The following is a 17,230-nucleotide window of genomic DNA, read 5'->3' on the forward strand; positions in this document are numbered from 1 at the left end:
TCTAACGGTTAGTCCACCATACACCGTCTTCCACGGAGACAAAGTGCAGCTTCGACCACACCCGGCCTTCCTCCCTAAGGTGGTGTCGGCCTTTCACCTTAATCAGGAAATCTTCCTCCCGGTCTTCTTCCCGAAGCCGCACGCCTCACCTCGTGAGCAACAGCTTCACACCCTGGACGTCCGCAGGGCCCTCGCTTTTTATATCGAGCGGACGAAGCCCCTCCGGCGTTCGACCCAGCTGTTTGTAGCGGTTGCCGATCGCATGAAAGGCGAGCCGGTCTCCTCGCAGCGGATTTCCTCCTGGGTAACGGCATGTATCCGGACATGCTACGAGCTTGCTCGCGTGCCTGCATGCCGCCTCACTGCTCACTCGACGAGAGCGCAGGCCTCGTCTGCCGCCTTCCTGGCCCATATTCCTATCGAGGACATCTGTAGAGCGGCCACCTGGTCTTCTGTCCACACCTTCGCTTCCCACTATGCGTTGGTGCAGCAATCCAGAGACGATGCAGCCTTCGGCTCCGCAGTCTTACACTCTGCCACGTCTCACTCCGACCCCACCGCCTAGGTAAGGCTTGGGAATCACCTAACTGGAATGCATAGGAGCAATCACTCGAAGAAGAAAAGACGGTTACTCACCGTAGTAACTGTTGTTCTTCGAGATGTGTTGCTCCTATCCATTCCAGACCCGCCCTCCTTCCCCACTGTCAGAGTAGCCGGCAAGAAGGAACTGAGGAGCGGACGGGCCGGCTGGTGTATATAACGGGCGCCATAGCGGCGCCACTCCAGGGGGCGCCCAGCTGGCCCGCCGGAGTTGCTAGGGTAAAAATGTTCCGGAGAGCCGTGCCCGCGCGGCGCGCACACCTGACTGGAATGGATAGGAGCAACACATCTCGAAGAATAACAGTTACTACGGTGAGTAACCGTCTTTTCACCCACAAAAGCTCATGCTGCAATACGTCTGTTAGTCTATAAGGTGCCACAGGATTCTTTGCTGCTTTTACAGATCCAGACTAACACGGCTCCCCCTCTGATACTATCCTTAGTGGAAGCTTCTGGGTGTTGAGCCCTTTTGAAAAAACTTGGCCTTTGGGCTCTGGAGCAGTGGGAAACTAGCACTGCACATGCTGTTACCAGGGTAGGGCCCATGGCACGTGACTTTCCCAAGGAGAATGGTGCACAGAGTAAACCAAAGGCAGCAACCTGAGCAACTGCTGCCCTAACCCCAATGTTTTCCAAATGGCCATGGGCAAGACTGGCAAAAAAGGCTTGTCACTGTGAAGCTTCTAGACACTTATGCACAGTGCAAAGCCACACTATGACCAGCTTAGCTGAGAGGCTCCTTGATAGAAATGTTGCCTGGAAGCAGAAAACCACACCTCTTTGTTAATGTGTAGTTTGTGTTTTTTCAGCCTTTTTGGTGCTGAGGGAGGAGATAACAAAAGATCTGCCTCGTTAATCAGCCATGAAGCTAATGGTGTGAACAAGCTGCACCTGGCAATGTACCATAAAACGTTCTACAGTTCATTTGGTAAATATTAGTCCTTCCCATGATTATTTTGTTTACAGAATAGAGCAGCTTAATTCTGCCCTTCCTGCACACTCCTCCCATGCAGTGCTCTAGTAAGTTCCTGAAAGTGCTGGTGAGTGGCATGTTCAGTTTCTTGTGAGAGGAGGTTGTCATTTCTCTGTGCCAGACTCAGGGCCAGCTCCAGGTTTTTGTCGCCCCAAGTGGCAAAAAACCAAAAAACCCCAAAATGCCGCGATCATGATCGGTGCCTGCTCCACCGCACCACTTTCTTCTTTAGCGGCTATTTGGCGGCTGGTCCTTCCCTCTTAGAGGGACCCGCTGCCGAATTGCCGCCGAAGAACCCGACGTGCTGCCCCAAGGACCTGCTTGCTGAGCTGGTGCCTGGAGCCGGCCCGGCCAGACTTTAATTGGAGGCACTGGATCACATAACTAGTTGTGGAGCTTTAAAAGTCCACTGACGATCTGTCTGACAACGTACACCACAGCTGATTTCACTTACAAACAACAAGGTCTCCTATGTCACCAGGAAATGTCTGTAGTTGGCCCTATTATTTAGGTGAGTCACTATCTGAACAATTTTCCTTAAAATGTTTTAAATATACATTCTTTAAATTGATTGTAAAGGGCTATAAACCATCAGAGGTCCCAAGAGCCTGTGGGTTTGAGAAAACTTGAAAAGTGATGGAGTCTGCACAATGGCACTATTTTTAGATTTTAACCTGCACACTCTGTTTGAAATTTAACACCAAATCAAAGTCTTCTCTCTGTCCCATCACTTCCAAAGAGGCAGCAAAGCGGGAGGCGCACAAGTGAATGTATGGAACCTGCCTTGCTTTGGGCTGCAGGCTCCTAGGAGGTCCCAGTGCCAGATTCCGATGCAGTTTCTGGAGCTGAAGATGACTGTGCACCTTCCTTGCTATGAACGAAGGGTAAAAAACAAACCCAGGCCACCAGCGTTCTCTAACCACACAGCCCAGGAGCAGCATCACCTCAAGGCTAACAAAAGAAAACAAAAAGCAACAAAGAGTCTTGTGGCACCTTATAGACTAACAGACGTATTGGAGCATAAGTTTTCATGGGTGAATACCCACTTCGTCAGACACATCTGGTGGAAATTCCCAGAGGCAGGTATAAATATGCAGGCCAGAATCAGTCTGGAGATAACAAGGTCAGTTCAATCAGGGAGGATGAGACCCTCTTCTAGTAGATGAGGGGTGAAAACCAAGGGAGGAGAAACTGCTTTTGTAGTTGGCAAGCCATTCACAGGCTTTGTTTAATCCTGAGCTGATGGTGTCAAATTTGCAAATGAACTGAAGCTCAGCAGTTTCTCTTTAGAGTCTGGTCCTGAAGTTTTTTTTGCTGCAGGATGGCTACCTTTAAATCTGCTATTGCGTGTCCAGATAGGTTGAAGTGTTCTCCTACAGTTTTTTGTATATTGCCATTCCAACAAAAACACTGCAGGATTACTATGACTCTGACCTGGGCATACAAGGCCAGTGTTTTCAAAGCCACAGGCATGTATAAGCATAAAACAGATCATTGGGAAGCATTCTTTAGCTACTCTTAATACCAGTCTTTAATATGGCAAAGCATAATTGTGTTTCTCTTATCAGCATAAACAAAAGTGCAAAAGAAAAAAAATACTGTTTTTGGGGGGCAGAGGGAGGAATTAAATACATCCGGAGTGGGAATGGGAAATAAAGATGTTCTCTTTTTTTTTTTTGCATTGACCAGAGAAACTCACTGTAAACACGCTCTTCTGATGGTGGGTTTGCTGTAGCCTTTGTCTTGCAATTGCTGTCTAACAGTCTTAGCTATTCTTTTGAAAGTGCTACAGTTCACAGGTGGTGCTGGATTTGGTAACACATTCAGTATTTTTCTCATCCTTGCACAAATGGGACTGCCCTTCTTTCTTGCCACTTTAAAAGCAGTGCAGAGCTTGCTGTAAATTGCCTTTCTCTAGTTCTCTCTGCCATCTCCCCCAAGAGGTGAAGAATATTGTACTATAGTAAATAAACATGGCATAAGCCAAACTACCCATGAAAAACAGATCCCGTGCCACTGACCTTGTTCCAAGTGAGCACTGGGGTTGGAATGCCCATGACTTCACAACTCAGGTAAATCTTTGCTCCAGTGACATTCCAGATTTCCTTAGGGGGAGTCACAATGGAAGGCCCTGAAAAGAGAGAAATCCTTTAAAACAGGTGACTTCAACTTGATGTCTGGTTCCCTGCTTCTTGTTTGTACCCAGTTACATTCAGTAGTTTTTCAGTGCCAGGACTCTCTAATACTATTATAAGCAGGTTTGGTAGCTCCACCCAATTAAGGTTGCCCAACACTTCCCATTTTCAGTTGCTTATGACTTTGCCAAATGTGAACTGTTTGGGCTGAAATTTTCCAGACTGTGTATCTGCCTCAGGCTGAATTAGTTTGGAAAATTTCAGCCAAAATGGTTCAGTTGCTTCTAAGAACCAAAATAGGGGAAAATACGTTGTTTTACTCACATTAAAAAATTCAGGTGACATTTTCATTGAGAGGCTCTAACACCTCTATGCTCTGGAACAGGGGCTTGAAATTTGGCAGGGGAGTGGCCTTTGTGTCAGGTATGTGCCTTTTGCCCCATGAAAATTTGGCCAAGTTATAAGCCTTGGAAAAATTACAGTTTTCACATGCTCAGTAGAGACTTGATGGAGTTTACCATCTAAAACCTTCTTAGATTCTGTCCACACTGAGCATGCTCCAGCCTGGGGACACAGGGGGCTGAGAAGGACTTTCTCGGCAATTGCAGCTTCCAGCTGCTCTGGGCTGCGCTGGGTTCCAAGAACTGGAACTGAGAGCAGGGAGCCTGACTCTCCAGTGCTCTCAGTGGCCCCTCTGCTGGTGCCCAGGCAGCGAGGAGGAGGAAGCTGCCTGATTTGAATGATGAAGGGACAAGAGCTGGACTGGGTGTGTGTGAGCTGAACAGCATCCCAATGCAAGAGGGCAAGGGGCTCCCTGATAGGGAGTTTCAGATGGTCTGACCAGTTCAGTGTACCCCAACTCATTAATGACATAACCAGTGTCTAAAAGGTATCATGTATCATAGAATCATAGAATCTCAGGGTTGGAAGGGACCTCAGGAGGTATCTAGTCCAACCCCCTGCTCAAAGCAGGACCAAACCCAACTAAATCATCCCAGCCAGGGCTTTGTCAAGCCTGACCTTAAAAACCTCTAAAGAAGGAGATTCCACCACCTCCCTAGGTAACCCATTCCAGTTCTAGTAAGATACCAACAGAAATCTAATAACATACTGATCATTAATATTATTGCAAAGTGTGGGTATTGAAGTCAAATTCAAAATTACAAACGTACTGGGAATTATGTTTTTAAAATTACCCCATCCTACACAAAGGAATGTGGTTCAGCTATCTTGAAGGTACTTCCAAGGTATCACGGGAATCCATTTACATAAGAGGAAACAAAACTGTCAAGCTAACAAGGGGAGGAGATAACCACTCAGCATCACGGCATGGGGAGGAGACTGCAGGAACAAATCTTTCTGGATTTTCGCAAATACCAGGGAATCGCCTTTCTCACAGCTTGAAAGAACTTTACTATAGAGCAGGAGCAGGCAATCTATGGCACGTGTGCCAAAGGTGGCATGTGAGCTGATTTTCAGTGGCACTCACACTGCCCAGGTCCTGGCCACCAGTCCGGGGAGCTCTGCATTTTAATTTAATTTTAAATAAAGCTTCTTAAATATTTAAAAAACCTTATTTAGTTTACATACAACAATAGTTTAGTTATATATTATAGACTTATAGAACGAGACCTTCTAAAACATTAAAATGTATTGCTGGCACGCAAAACCTTAAATTAGAGTGAATAAATGAAGATTCGGCACACCACTTCTGAAAGGTTGCCAACCCCTGCTATAAGGGGTAGTAGGGTTGCCAATTTTCGAAGAAATTTCCCTGGCAACAGCAGTTCTGATTAATGCTTCAATGGACACTATGATGTTTTCAGTCAGGGCCATGACATCCAGCTCAGTGGTCAGTTGTCATGTATGGTTTCCGTCCCTGTAAGGTAGATACTCCAAGCAAGTCGTGTGTGTGACACTGCATCCCTTCTTTGCAGTGATACAGGAACTCCTCACTTAACATTGTAATTTTGTTCCTGAAAAATGCGAATTTAAGCGAAACGATGTTAAGTGAATCCAATTTCCCCATAAGAATTAATGTAAATGAGGAGGTTAGGTTCCAGGGACATTTTTTCACCAGACAAAAGACTATATATATATATATATATATATATATATATATATATATATATATACACACACACACACACACACACACACACACACACACACACACACACACACACACACACACACACACACACACACACAAGCAGTATAAGTTTTAAACAAACAATTTAATACTGGTACACAGCAATGATGATTGTGAAGCTTGGTTCAGGTGGAGGAGTCAGTGGGTGGGATATTTCCCAGGAAATGCCTTACTGCTAAATGAACTAGCAATTGACTAAGCCCTCAAGGGTTAACTCTCACAGCACTCTACAAGGCCGAAGGAAAGGAGGGAGGGCAGACATACACACCCCCTGTGTGTGAGAGAAAAAATGTGCATTTCCCCTTTAAGTAGCTGACCCCAGGCTTAAGTACACTGCCTTGTTCATTAAATCAGCTTGCTGAGACCTGAGACTGCAGCTACTGCCTAGAAGCTCCCTCCCTCTGTCATGTGTCCCCCCTGCTCTATGGAAGATGGGGTAAGCGGGGTGCAGGAGCGGGGAGAGACACCCTGACATTAGCCCCCCTTTCCCCCCCTCCCCCCATACAGCAAGCAGGAGTCTCTGGGAGCAGCTCCAAGGCCGAGGGCAGGAGCAGCACATGGCAGTGGGGGGAGGGACAGCTGCTGCACAGGGAACTTAGGGGAGTGGGGAGCTGATAGGGGGCTGCTGGTCCACCCTGGTTCCAACCACCCACCAGCTAGCTGCATCGGGCTGCTCTTCCTGCAAGCAGTGGACAAAGCAGGCGGCTGCCAAACGACATTAGAAGGGAGCATTGCACAACTTTAAACAAGCATGTTCCCTAATTTTATCAGCAACTTAACATCGAAACAACGTTAACCGGGATGACTTTAAGTGAGGAGTTCCTGTATTATTATGCTATGATTACGGCATAATTATGATGTATTTTATGAAAGATAAGTCATAAGATGTCATTGGAAAAATGATGATTTGCTGGATATGATTATCCTATTTGTATGCATGTATCATTTTTGTATCTGAAGTTATAAATATTGACTATGTATCTGTATTTCAATGTAGTTACACCTGGGTAACACCACTAGACAAGATGTTTTCAGTCTAGATAGTTGGTTGGGAAGGGCCTATTCAGGGCAATGAGCCATTAGAAAGAACAACAGACCTTGGGAGAAGCTTATCTTCTACCTGGGAGCCTTCCTGTGAATGCTCCAAACAGCCTGTGAGTGATGGGCTGCTATGACTCTACAAGGACATGTGATGAGACCACGTCTTTAGACTCCATCTTGGGATGTCAGTGTTTTAAGCTTTGAAACTGTGGGAGATGCTTCTAGCAGAAAGAAAATTATTGGGACGAGAAATTTTCTGTTCTTAAACATAAAGAGGAAGATCCTCAATTGGCAAAGCCCCCCTAAAACAACAAGGAGTCTGGTGGCACCTTAAAGACTAACAGATTTATTTGGGCATAAGCTTTCGTGGGTAAAAAACCTCACTTCTTCAGATGCACTTCTTCAAAGCCCCACTGAGATCAATGGAGTGGTGACCATTTACAACAGCTAAGGAAGTGGCCCCTTGTCTCAGAAGCAAGAGATGGCAAAGCCATGTTAGTTCACTAGCTTGTCCCATCCATCTTGGGGCAGGGCCACTTCCTACTATAATGTGTTCCTAAGTGCTCTGTCCAGGTTAGTACTGAATGATTCCAGGGATGAGGCTTCATCATGTCCCATACGAGACTGTTTCTCCAACCAATAGAGCTCACTGGTATTCAACCTCTTCCTTTTTTTAGTTTTACCCCATGTTGTTAGTAACTACCAGTGTGGTGCTCTGCTCTTGTTCGATGATGATAACAACAGTCGGCTGCGTGCGTGTTCCCTCTGTGTGCTGTCCTGGCTCTGCGCAGATAGCTGACACAGCAAACCCCGAGAGAACCCCCAAAGACCACAGACTCCAGTAAGATACGAAGGAACCTGAGCCAGGTTTACTGTCAAACAAAGCACAGTAATAGTTTCCTATAGACTCTACAGGACATACTACGAATATGTGCCCCCTGGCAATGGACACAGCTCAGTCAGTGGCGGGACACTCCACTGCCCCCTAGGCTGGCCAAAGATACGCACTCTGGGACCTACTTTTATACAGTTACAGGACAAATTACTCATCCCTCCTGACGTATTGGCTCATTAGGGTGCTGTCTCCTCTTTGATTATATTGTTCCAGACATACAGATCTATCCATCACGCTGTCCTGTCTTTAAGATGCACCTGCCTGTTCCTTGTTATGTCTATGGAGTGGCCTTGTATCAGGCTGTCCAGGTGCCATCTTGGCACAAGTTCCTCTTATTAGTCCTTATGTGTGAACGCACTTGCTTCTAACAACCCTCTTCTTGCCAATTTCTGTGAGTGAGGCCTGCCTCTGGCTTACAGCCCAGCTTTTGCTTAGCAGTGCCTGGAAGTACTTTGGTTCAGGCTTCAGGCCTCAGACTAGGCCTCTGACACAAGAGTTTATATTTCAGGGCCTCATCTTACTAAACTCCATTGCTCCTGATTAGGTTTTCATTCACCTTCTTGCATGGTTCTCACAGGTCATCTTACAGGGACTGCAGCACCACTGACGGGCAGAAACATGGATTGCAGGATGTCACTGCATGGCTGTGACAAGGGATGGTCATGATTCATATATTCTACGGCCAGAAAGGACTACTGTGATCATTTAGTCTGACCTCCTGCATCACACAGGCTATGGGACTTCCCTGAATTAATTCCGGTTTGAACTGCTTCAGCACTGTATAGTCTGTATCCAGTGTCCCTTTTTATTTTCTCTCCTCCAGTGTGTTTTGCTCTCTCTATCCCTCCTTTCCCCCACTCATATGCTGTCCTCTCACCTTCTTACAATGGGCCTTGACAAATATGTCCTTCAGCAACAGGGGAAATTAATTAATTGCTAAAACAATGCACAGTCAGGGCTGGGTACACTGTTCTCTTGCAGATATTAAACCCACTGTCAAACCCAGCCCTTATTTTTATCACCAGAATATAACTTATTCTATTAACTAACTGATAATTTAGTGTTTAATTAGGGTTCCTCTACACTTTAAATCTTTCTTCCTCCTGACAATTTAATTTTGCAAGTCAGTTAGTGGCTTTAGTTTCCTTGAGACACCATAGTTCTCTTCAGGGCCATGCACTACAATATCAGACATCCCAGGTGCATACTGTGTAGGGTGACCAGACAGCAAATGTGAAAAATTGGGACAGAGGGTGGGGGGTGATAGGAGCCTATATAAGAAAAAGACCCAAAAATTGGGACTGTCCCTATAAAATCAGGACATCTGGTCACCCTAATACTGTGAGATCACAAAATATACCTGAACAAGGGCCTGGTATGTACGAAAAGATCAAACCTGGATTATAGATCTTGGAACAAGGGGTTTGATCATCCCCTGTCTGCACCATTTGGAGCCACTTACACAAGTGCAGAGACACCCCAATTTGACAAAGCACTTAATCACGTGCTTAAGCCTCATTACTTAAAAGTAAAGCACATGCTTAAATGCTCGGTTGAATCAGAGCGCGTATAATTCACTGGTGAGTGTGGGTTACAGGTCCCTGTCTGTGGCAATCCAGAGAGAATATGCATCTGTTATAGCCCCAGCTAAAGAGCATTGGCTCCTTAGCTCAAACTGTGCCAGCTCCTGCTTTTAGCTCTTGAGGTTCCTGGTGTGTCAGTCAAGATGGCGGCTGTCACAAGTGCAAAGTGGGTGTGAAATGCCACCCATCCGAGTTTGGAGTATTCGGCACAGGGATAGTTGCTGATACAAGGTATAGAGTAGGTAGGATTGACAGGAGAAATTACAGCAAGGGCGTGTGAAGGAGTTTACACTATTGGTGCCTGCTCCATATGTGAACTAAGTATGTAACAAGCCACTGGACTGCACTGTTGGAACTACTGAATGTAAAACATCAAGGCCAAGTTTCTGCTTCCAGTAGCACTGGTATAAATCTGAAGTAGCTCCGATGGCTTCTGGGATGTTGCTTTGGATTTATACATTGTAACTGACAACAGAATTTGGCAGAGAGAGAGAGAGAAAGAAAAGCTTCCTTAGATGTTTCTGGGGCAAACTCAGTGGGGCTGTAAGGGTGGGGAGGAGTCACACAGCACATCAATTGGTCATTTAGTGGGTGTGTGAAATGAGGGTAATATCGCCAGTTTGGCATTGTGTCAGGACCAAATTCAGACCTCCCATAGGGGCTGCACCTCTGGCTGACCTCAACAGTAACTGTGCCTGTTTATACCAGAAGCTGAATTTGGTCCACACAGAATGCCAAGTCTGAATGTGACCACATATATCATAGTGCACCCACGCAGGGGGCTGAGTTAAGGCTGCATAAATGCTTGGGCTTGGCTACACTTACAAATTTGCAGCGCTGCAGCAGGGTGTGAAAACACACCCTCTCCAGCGCTGCAAATTGCGGCGCTGCAAAGCGCCAGTGTAGTCAAAGCCCCAGCGCTGGAAGCGCGGCTCCCAGCGCTGTCCATTATTCCCCACAGGGAGGTGGAGTACGGACAGCGCTGGGAGAGCTCTCTCCCAGCGCTGGCGCTTTGACTAGACTTAGCGCTTCAAAGCGCTGCCGCGGCAGCGCTGCGAAGTGTAAGTGTAGCCAAAGCCTGCAATATAAATTGTTTTTTTAAGGGAGGGCTTTGTTTTATTAATACAATACACAGCTCCCCCAGCACAGTAGTTCTGGAACATTTCATAGGCGCAATCCCCTCCTGGGGGAACCTCACTCTCCCAACCTCCCCCAGCACACCATCAGCTGCACGTCTGCAGAGCACAGCCCAAGAACTGACGAGAACATATTTGAGCCCTACGCAATACTGACTCCACTGAAAGTTGCAAAGGAAAAAGCCATTTTAGAACCATAGAAGTTAAAGATGGAAAAGGCCTTTTCAGATCATCTGCTGCTTGCCAGCATATGGCCACTTCCTGCAGCCTGTTTCTATTGTTATATATGTTTTTCAAACAATGGGGCACCCAGAACACCCCTGGACAGAATATCCCACAGCCTAACAGATCTCACTGGGACAGGAAACTTACTCCTGTTCAGGGGCGGCTCTAGGAATTGTGCCTCCCCAAGCAGGGCGGCACGCTGCAGGGGGCGCTCTGGCGGTCGCCGGTCCCGCGGCTCCGGTGGACCTCCAGCAGACGTGCCTGCGGAGGGTCCGCTGGTCCCGCGGCTCCGGTGGACATCCTGCAGGCATGCCTGTGGATGCTCCACCGAAGCCGCGGGACCAGCGGACCCTCCGCAGGCACGTCTGCTGGAGGTCCACTGGAGCCGCGGGACCAGCGGACCCTCCGCCTGCGGGAGGTCCACCGGAGCCGCCTGCCGCCCTCCCGCGGCACGCCGCCCCAAGCTTGCGCTTGGCGCGCTGGGGTCTGGAGCCGGCCCTGCTCCTGTGCAGTCTGTTAGCTTTGCTAGACTCCAGCCCTGTGTGCTAGTCACGCCCCTTTGTGTCCCAATTCTGCACCTTTCTTGGCATTTACTGTCATCACCCTTCAAATAGAGGGGTTCTTCTTATAGTGAAGCCTGGGGGGGTTTCATTAAAGGCTTCACTACAAACTAGAGCCAACCTGGCTAGCAAAACCTCCCCTCCTCTGACCCAGGAGAGGCGGCTGGGCATCTCCCACCCCAGGCAATGAGGGATGTTCATAAATTACATAATACTTTTTTTTGGTGATTTTCAAAACCCACCTGCCCCCTTGTAAAGCTTTGTAACACTGAAACGAAGACTGTCATGCAAAATTAAGGATCTATCTACCACGTTAGGTAATTTATGGACAGCCCCCTGTGCAGTCATAGGGAGAGGGCCCACGCAGGAGACATAATTCTTCACTCTTAATGCGAGCGCTGGGTAATTCTCCTGACACCTTCCTCAGCAGAGCAGAGGCCATTTCTCCTTGGCTATAGGGTGGGTTGGTGTAGAGCGGTTGACTGGCCACTACTGTTTGCTGGGGGTTCAGATCTTTGGGTCTGAGCAGGGATGGGTCGCCTGCATTGCCATGCCACCAAATGCCACTGTGTGTCCTATTTTCCACACCCTCATCACACAGAACCACAGCATTTCTGCTCAGTGGGAGGCTTTTGTGACTATAGTGTGTGTGTGGGCAGGCGGGGGGGGGGGGCAGAATGTTGATATTTGATCTTTAGAGGACCCAATTCATCACTGTTACTCCAGCTTTCACTAGGGCAGTCAATGGAGTACACCAGTATAAAGTGGGAGTTCTGCCATGGGGAACAAGGTTCAGTGTCTCCAGCCTGTCTGCAGACTCAGAATTGCCCTGGTTCACTTTCAGAATGGGCCTGGGTCTCATTGCCTTTGCACTCTTTCTAAATGCTACTAACATTCATGATTTTATCACACGACTTGCAATATTTCCTTAGAGCCCCAACACCTGGAGTCTTGTGAATACATGAAAGTCGCAGTTCCCATTTAAAATAAATTTTAAAAAATAGATAGTTTCTAGTCTTCATGGTAATGGAGAAAAGCTTGAAAATGTGACCCCTAAGGACTAAAAGACTGGAAGGCAAAATCAGCAAAAAATGTGTTATCTGGCATGTTGGGGGAATAGGGAATGCCAGTAAGTCAAAATTCCGGTTAACTAAGTGGGGAGGGAGTTTGGTTTGGGAGAGGGCTCAGGGCAGGGGGTTGGGGTGTGGGAGGGGTTTTGGGGTGCTGGATCCAGTCAGCACTCACCTCAGGTGGCTCCCTGGAAGCAGCAACATGTCCCTGCTGCTCCTAGGCGGAGGCGTGGCCAGGTGGCTCTGCGCGCTGCCTCCGCCCTCAGGTGCCACCCTTGCAACTCCCATTGGCCGCGGTTCCCAGCCAAACCAGAGACAGTGCTCAGGGCAGGGTGGGGGCAGCACACAGAGCCCCCGTGGCTGTTCCTCTGCCTAGGAGCAGCAGGGACATGTCGCCACTTTCGGGTAGCCACATGGAGCCAGGTAGGGAGACTGCCAGCCCCATGCCAACCAGACTTTTAATGAAGATCAGAAATGCTGGTTTCTAGAGCTTTCCGCTAGGTAAAGTGCCGGATAACACAGCTTTTACTGTAATAAGGACCTGACATTTGTTATCTTAAAAATCTCCTGATTTTTAAGCCAATCTCCTTATTTTCCAGAGCTCTGACTCATGATTTGTGAATGCCTGGGATTGGTCATACTGGTTGTTACATCAGTGTAACTCCACTGCAGTCAAGGGAGCCGATCCTCACATACACAGGTGTCAGCGACTGGAGAATCAGGCCCAATATCTTTCCAACCAGAAGGATAGGGGGCTCCTGTCCCTTCCCAAGTGAGAGCAGAAAGCCATGCGGCCAGCAGAGAAGAGCTGGCCCAGCCTATCACAGAGCATCAGCTTCTTCTTAGGCTTGGATTTGGAGAGAGCAAAGGGGAACACCTGTTTCCTGGCTTGCAATAGCTGCTGGTAGTCTGAGTTACTATCTTCCCTCCTGCACTCACTGCCTGGAGAAGGCCAGAACAGGCTTTCAAAAGAATCAGCTGACAGAAGGAGGGAGATCTCCCAAATCTCCCCTAAATCTCTGCGATGAAAACCCTGATAACAACACCTGGCTGTGCTCAATTGCACTGGGAACGCTGGAGTCACACACTGCAATGCAGCTCCTGACCAGCATTTCATCTACTTATTTTGTTTTACAAAACAGTGCTGTGATTGCAGTTCAGAGTTTAAACATATAATGCAGGAATATGCTCAGGAATCCACTGCCTTTTGCTGGAAAGCCTAGTTCTGAAATTGAATTTGGAGAGGTTATGTCCTTTTGTCCTGATTTACTTGGCCTGAGCCCGAAGCTGGGAAGGGAGTGAGTGTCCCCAAGAGAGGCACAAATGTCATGAGAAGAAGCAGCTCTTCAAAACAAAAGGAACTGATGTCTCTTGGGTCCTAGCATCCAAGACTCATCGGTCAGATGCCCCACAATCATGACTGGCTTAAAAATCATCAGATTTAAAATAATAATAATAATGAACAAAAAGAAGTCAGGATGCTCTCTGATTTTTTTTATCCATTAGGGAAAGCTGCATGGCCCCAATATCTGTGAGATCATCATGATTCAGCCTTAAACATGCCCAGGAACGCAGAAGGCCCTCTTGTCCATCGATCGGAGGGGTCTCAGCTTATCCTCTCCTGTCCCCTGGCTTAGCAGCTGCCTCACTCGCATTCCCTCTCCATGCTCCCCCCCAGTCTGCTCCCCCTGCCTGGATCCACTTGCCCCACATCTTTCCCCCCCACAACATCCTACTCTTCATCATTCTCCCTCCCCTGCACCCCTCTATCCCCTCACACTGCCCCCTCCAACTCCTAATGCCCTCCCCCTGCTACTCTGCCTTCCTCCTGCTCTCCACAGTCACACCTGCACCCCCTCCATTCCTCCTGCAGCTCCACTCCCCTGAACTCCCTCTGTCCCCCACAATCACCCCCTCCCTCTGCTCCAGGGAGGGTGGGGTTGGGGAATGCAGCACAGACTACGCTTAGGGCCCTACCAAATTCACAGTCCATTTTGGCCAATTTGACAGTAATAGGATTTTAAAAAATTTAAATGTCATTTCAGCTATTTAAATCTGAAATGTCACAGTGTTGTAATTGTAGAGGGGCTGACCCAAAAAGGAGTTGTGGGGGGGGGGTCACAAGGTTATGGGGGGGTTGCAGTACTGCTACCCTTACTTCTACACTGCTGCTGGCAGCGGTGTTGCCTTCAGAGCTGGGCAGCTGGAGAGCGGTGGCTGCTGGCCAGGAGCCCAGCTCTGAAGGCAGAGCCGCTAGCAGCAGCACAGGAGTAAGAATGGCATGGTATGGGTATGGTATTGCCACCCTTACTCCTGCGCTGCTGCCCACAGAGCTGGGCCCTCAGATAGCAGCCACCATGGTCTGGCCGCCCAGCTCTGAAGGCAGCAGTGCAGAAGTAAGGGTGGCATGATATGGTATTGCCACCCTTACTTCTGCACTGCTGCTGGCAGGGCGCTACCTTCAGAGCTGGGCGCCCAGCCAACAGCCACTGCTCTCTGGTCGCCCAACTCTGAAGGCAGCACAGAAGTAAGGGTGGCAAAACCCCCCTAAAATAACCTTGCAACCCCCCTGCAACTCCCTTTTGGGTCAGGGCCCTCAATTTGAGAAACGCTGGTCTCCTCTGTGAAATCTGTATAGTATAGGGTAAAAGCGCACAAAAGACCAGATTTCATGGGGAAAGACCAGATTTCGCAGTCCATGATGCGTCTGTCATAGCCGTGAATTTGGTAGGGCCCTAACTATGCTTCTTCCCTCACCCCCTCCATCTGATTTCCTCTTGCATTTGCCCCCCTGAGAAAGTGCAACAGTAAGTTAGGCTCTGATCCTCCAAAGGCTTAAGTATATCTTTACTCTTGTGAGTAGCCCCATTGACTTCAACAGGACTACTCACGTGAGTAAAGTAACTTGCCTTCTTAAGTCTTTGCAGGGCTGGAACCTTGGCTGGGGTCGAGAGCAATCCTGCCCTAGTATAGGGTGAATGTACTGACCAGGACCCCTTTGCAGCAGTGCCATCTAGGATCTTGCAGTAGCATCTGAATTCTCTGCTAGAAGCTACACAGCAACATTTCAGAGACCGGGCAAAGAACCAGAGCCCCTAATTCTGACCTAGCCAATAGAATCCAGAAATCTGCCTTGAATGTCTATAAAAAAGTGAAGTGTGTCATGGCCAGGGGTGAAAGTCAGCTGGTATGGGACAGTACAGCGTACCAGTAAAAAAAGGTGCAGCAGTATAATGGCAAGAAAGTGGAGCATTCAGCACCAGCTTACTTAATCTCTTTTGGCTGCATAACAAACAGCTTAAACTCAGAGCTAATAGAAGCTTGGAAAGGGAAAACTCACTGTCACATGTGTTTATTGTTTCTCTCCCTCTCCTCCTCCAGCCAGGCTGCGGACGCAGCTAGGCTCCGCGCTTTTCCCCGGCCTGGCACTCAGCAACGGCTACAGTGGCTCCCCTCTAGCGTGCAGGGGGACTAGCTGAGGGAGAAGCCTGCCCAGGACGCCTGCATAAGAACACTTTAAACTCAGCTGTTCCCTCATGGTTCAGCCCCCAGGAATAGGAGCCGTTTCTGGCATCCTTGTTAATTTCACTCACAGTTGTTGGGGGTGGGGTGTGACCAAGGCAGAGGCAGTTCTTTTCTGCCCCCTGGATGAGGGGCTCTCCAACAGTATAACACACAAAAAATACAATCAAAATCGGGAACCATTTCCAAGTTCAAATCTATCCCATTTCCTCCCCAGCAGAGGATCGTGGTTGTGATGTCCAAATTTCTTGCAGATCCTCCTTGAAATGTTACTGTTAAAAAAACAAAAGAAAAGAAAACAAACAAACAAAAAAAACCCATGGAGAAGATGCGTCATGATGATGGGGGGTTTATTTTGGGTAAAGCAACTAAAGATTTACAGGGAAAGCAAATAGTCCGATAGACAAAACCACAGAGGGATTGGAGGGGAAAACCGGATATTCAGGGAAATTATTGTGCCTCCTTTGAAAGAAATAGTAGTTTTCATTCCACCCTCTTTATATATTGAATTAAACACCTGAAATGCCCTTAGGACATAGGGGCGCAATCTCAGATCTCTTTTTGTTTTGTCGGTGTCCTGCAGAGTGCCGAGGCTGAAATTGACAAAACTTTCTCTAAGTATCTTGTATATATCATGAAGGCTATCCTAGTTGTCTTTCATTCACCCTGCCTTCCCCTACTACTAGCCACCCATTGGTGTGCCCGCTCCACCCTTTTATGTGCCTGGAAGGGAGATTAAACAATCCTTGATATCTGACTTGCTGGGAAGTAGGGAGGGTCTAAGGAAAGCGGGGCATGGCGCAGCACAGCCCCTTGCCCACCTGGCTGGTGGCTGGTTGTGATTTTTGCCTTGGTTATTTACTCCTTGGCAGACCCAGCCCAGAGGCACCTGCTGGCTCTCTGCAGACAGCAGCCCGCAGGGGCCGGTTACTGGGGTCGCTGCTGGTCGGCGGCAGGCTGCAGCTGCATTGTTTGTGGCACATTCATACACATACATACTGTATGTATTATTGTTCTTGTGCAAGCAGGTGGCCACGCATTGCAGCGGCCAGGTGCATTCTCCAGGCGCCCAGCCCGTGGGGAGGGCGCCGGTGCCATTTTGAGGGGCGGGGGGACGGGGGAGACAGTGTTTCTGCGGCTAACACCTCAGGAACTTCTGCTTAATGTGTGCTGCTTAATGGCATCCGGGGGGGCTGTTGGTCTGACTCCTACACTGACCAGGGGGGCAAGGGGCTTGGAAATGGTTCCTGATTTTGATTGTATTTTTTTTTGTATTATACTATTGGAAATCCCCTCATCCAGGGGGCAGAAAAGAATTGCCCCTGTCTTGGTCGGTCT

At 48.2% G+C, this 17,230-nt stretch overlaps 1 protein-coding gene across 1 annotated transcript in view; it reads right to left on the minus strand.

Annotated features, from left to right (window-relative positions):
- IGFBP7 (insulin like growth factor binding protein 7) overlaps positions 1-17,230 on the minus strand; it is an 80,613-nt gene that overhangs the window by 14,162 nt on the left and 49,221 nt on the right. The window contains exon 2 of the mRNA XM_045017721.1: positions 3,595-3,704. Within this exon, the coding sequence (XP_044873656.1) occupies positions 3,595-3,704 (110 nt within the window). The remainder of the gene's footprint in view (positions 1-3,594; positions 3,705-17,230) is intronic.

This window comes from Mauremys mutica, chromosome 5 (genome assembly GCF_020497125.1).
Source record: "Mauremys mutica isolate MM-2020 ecotype Southern chromosome 5, ASM2049712v1, whole genome shotgun sequence".
NCBI lineage: Eukaryota > Metazoa > Chordata > Testudines > Geoemydidae > Mauremys > Mauremys mutica.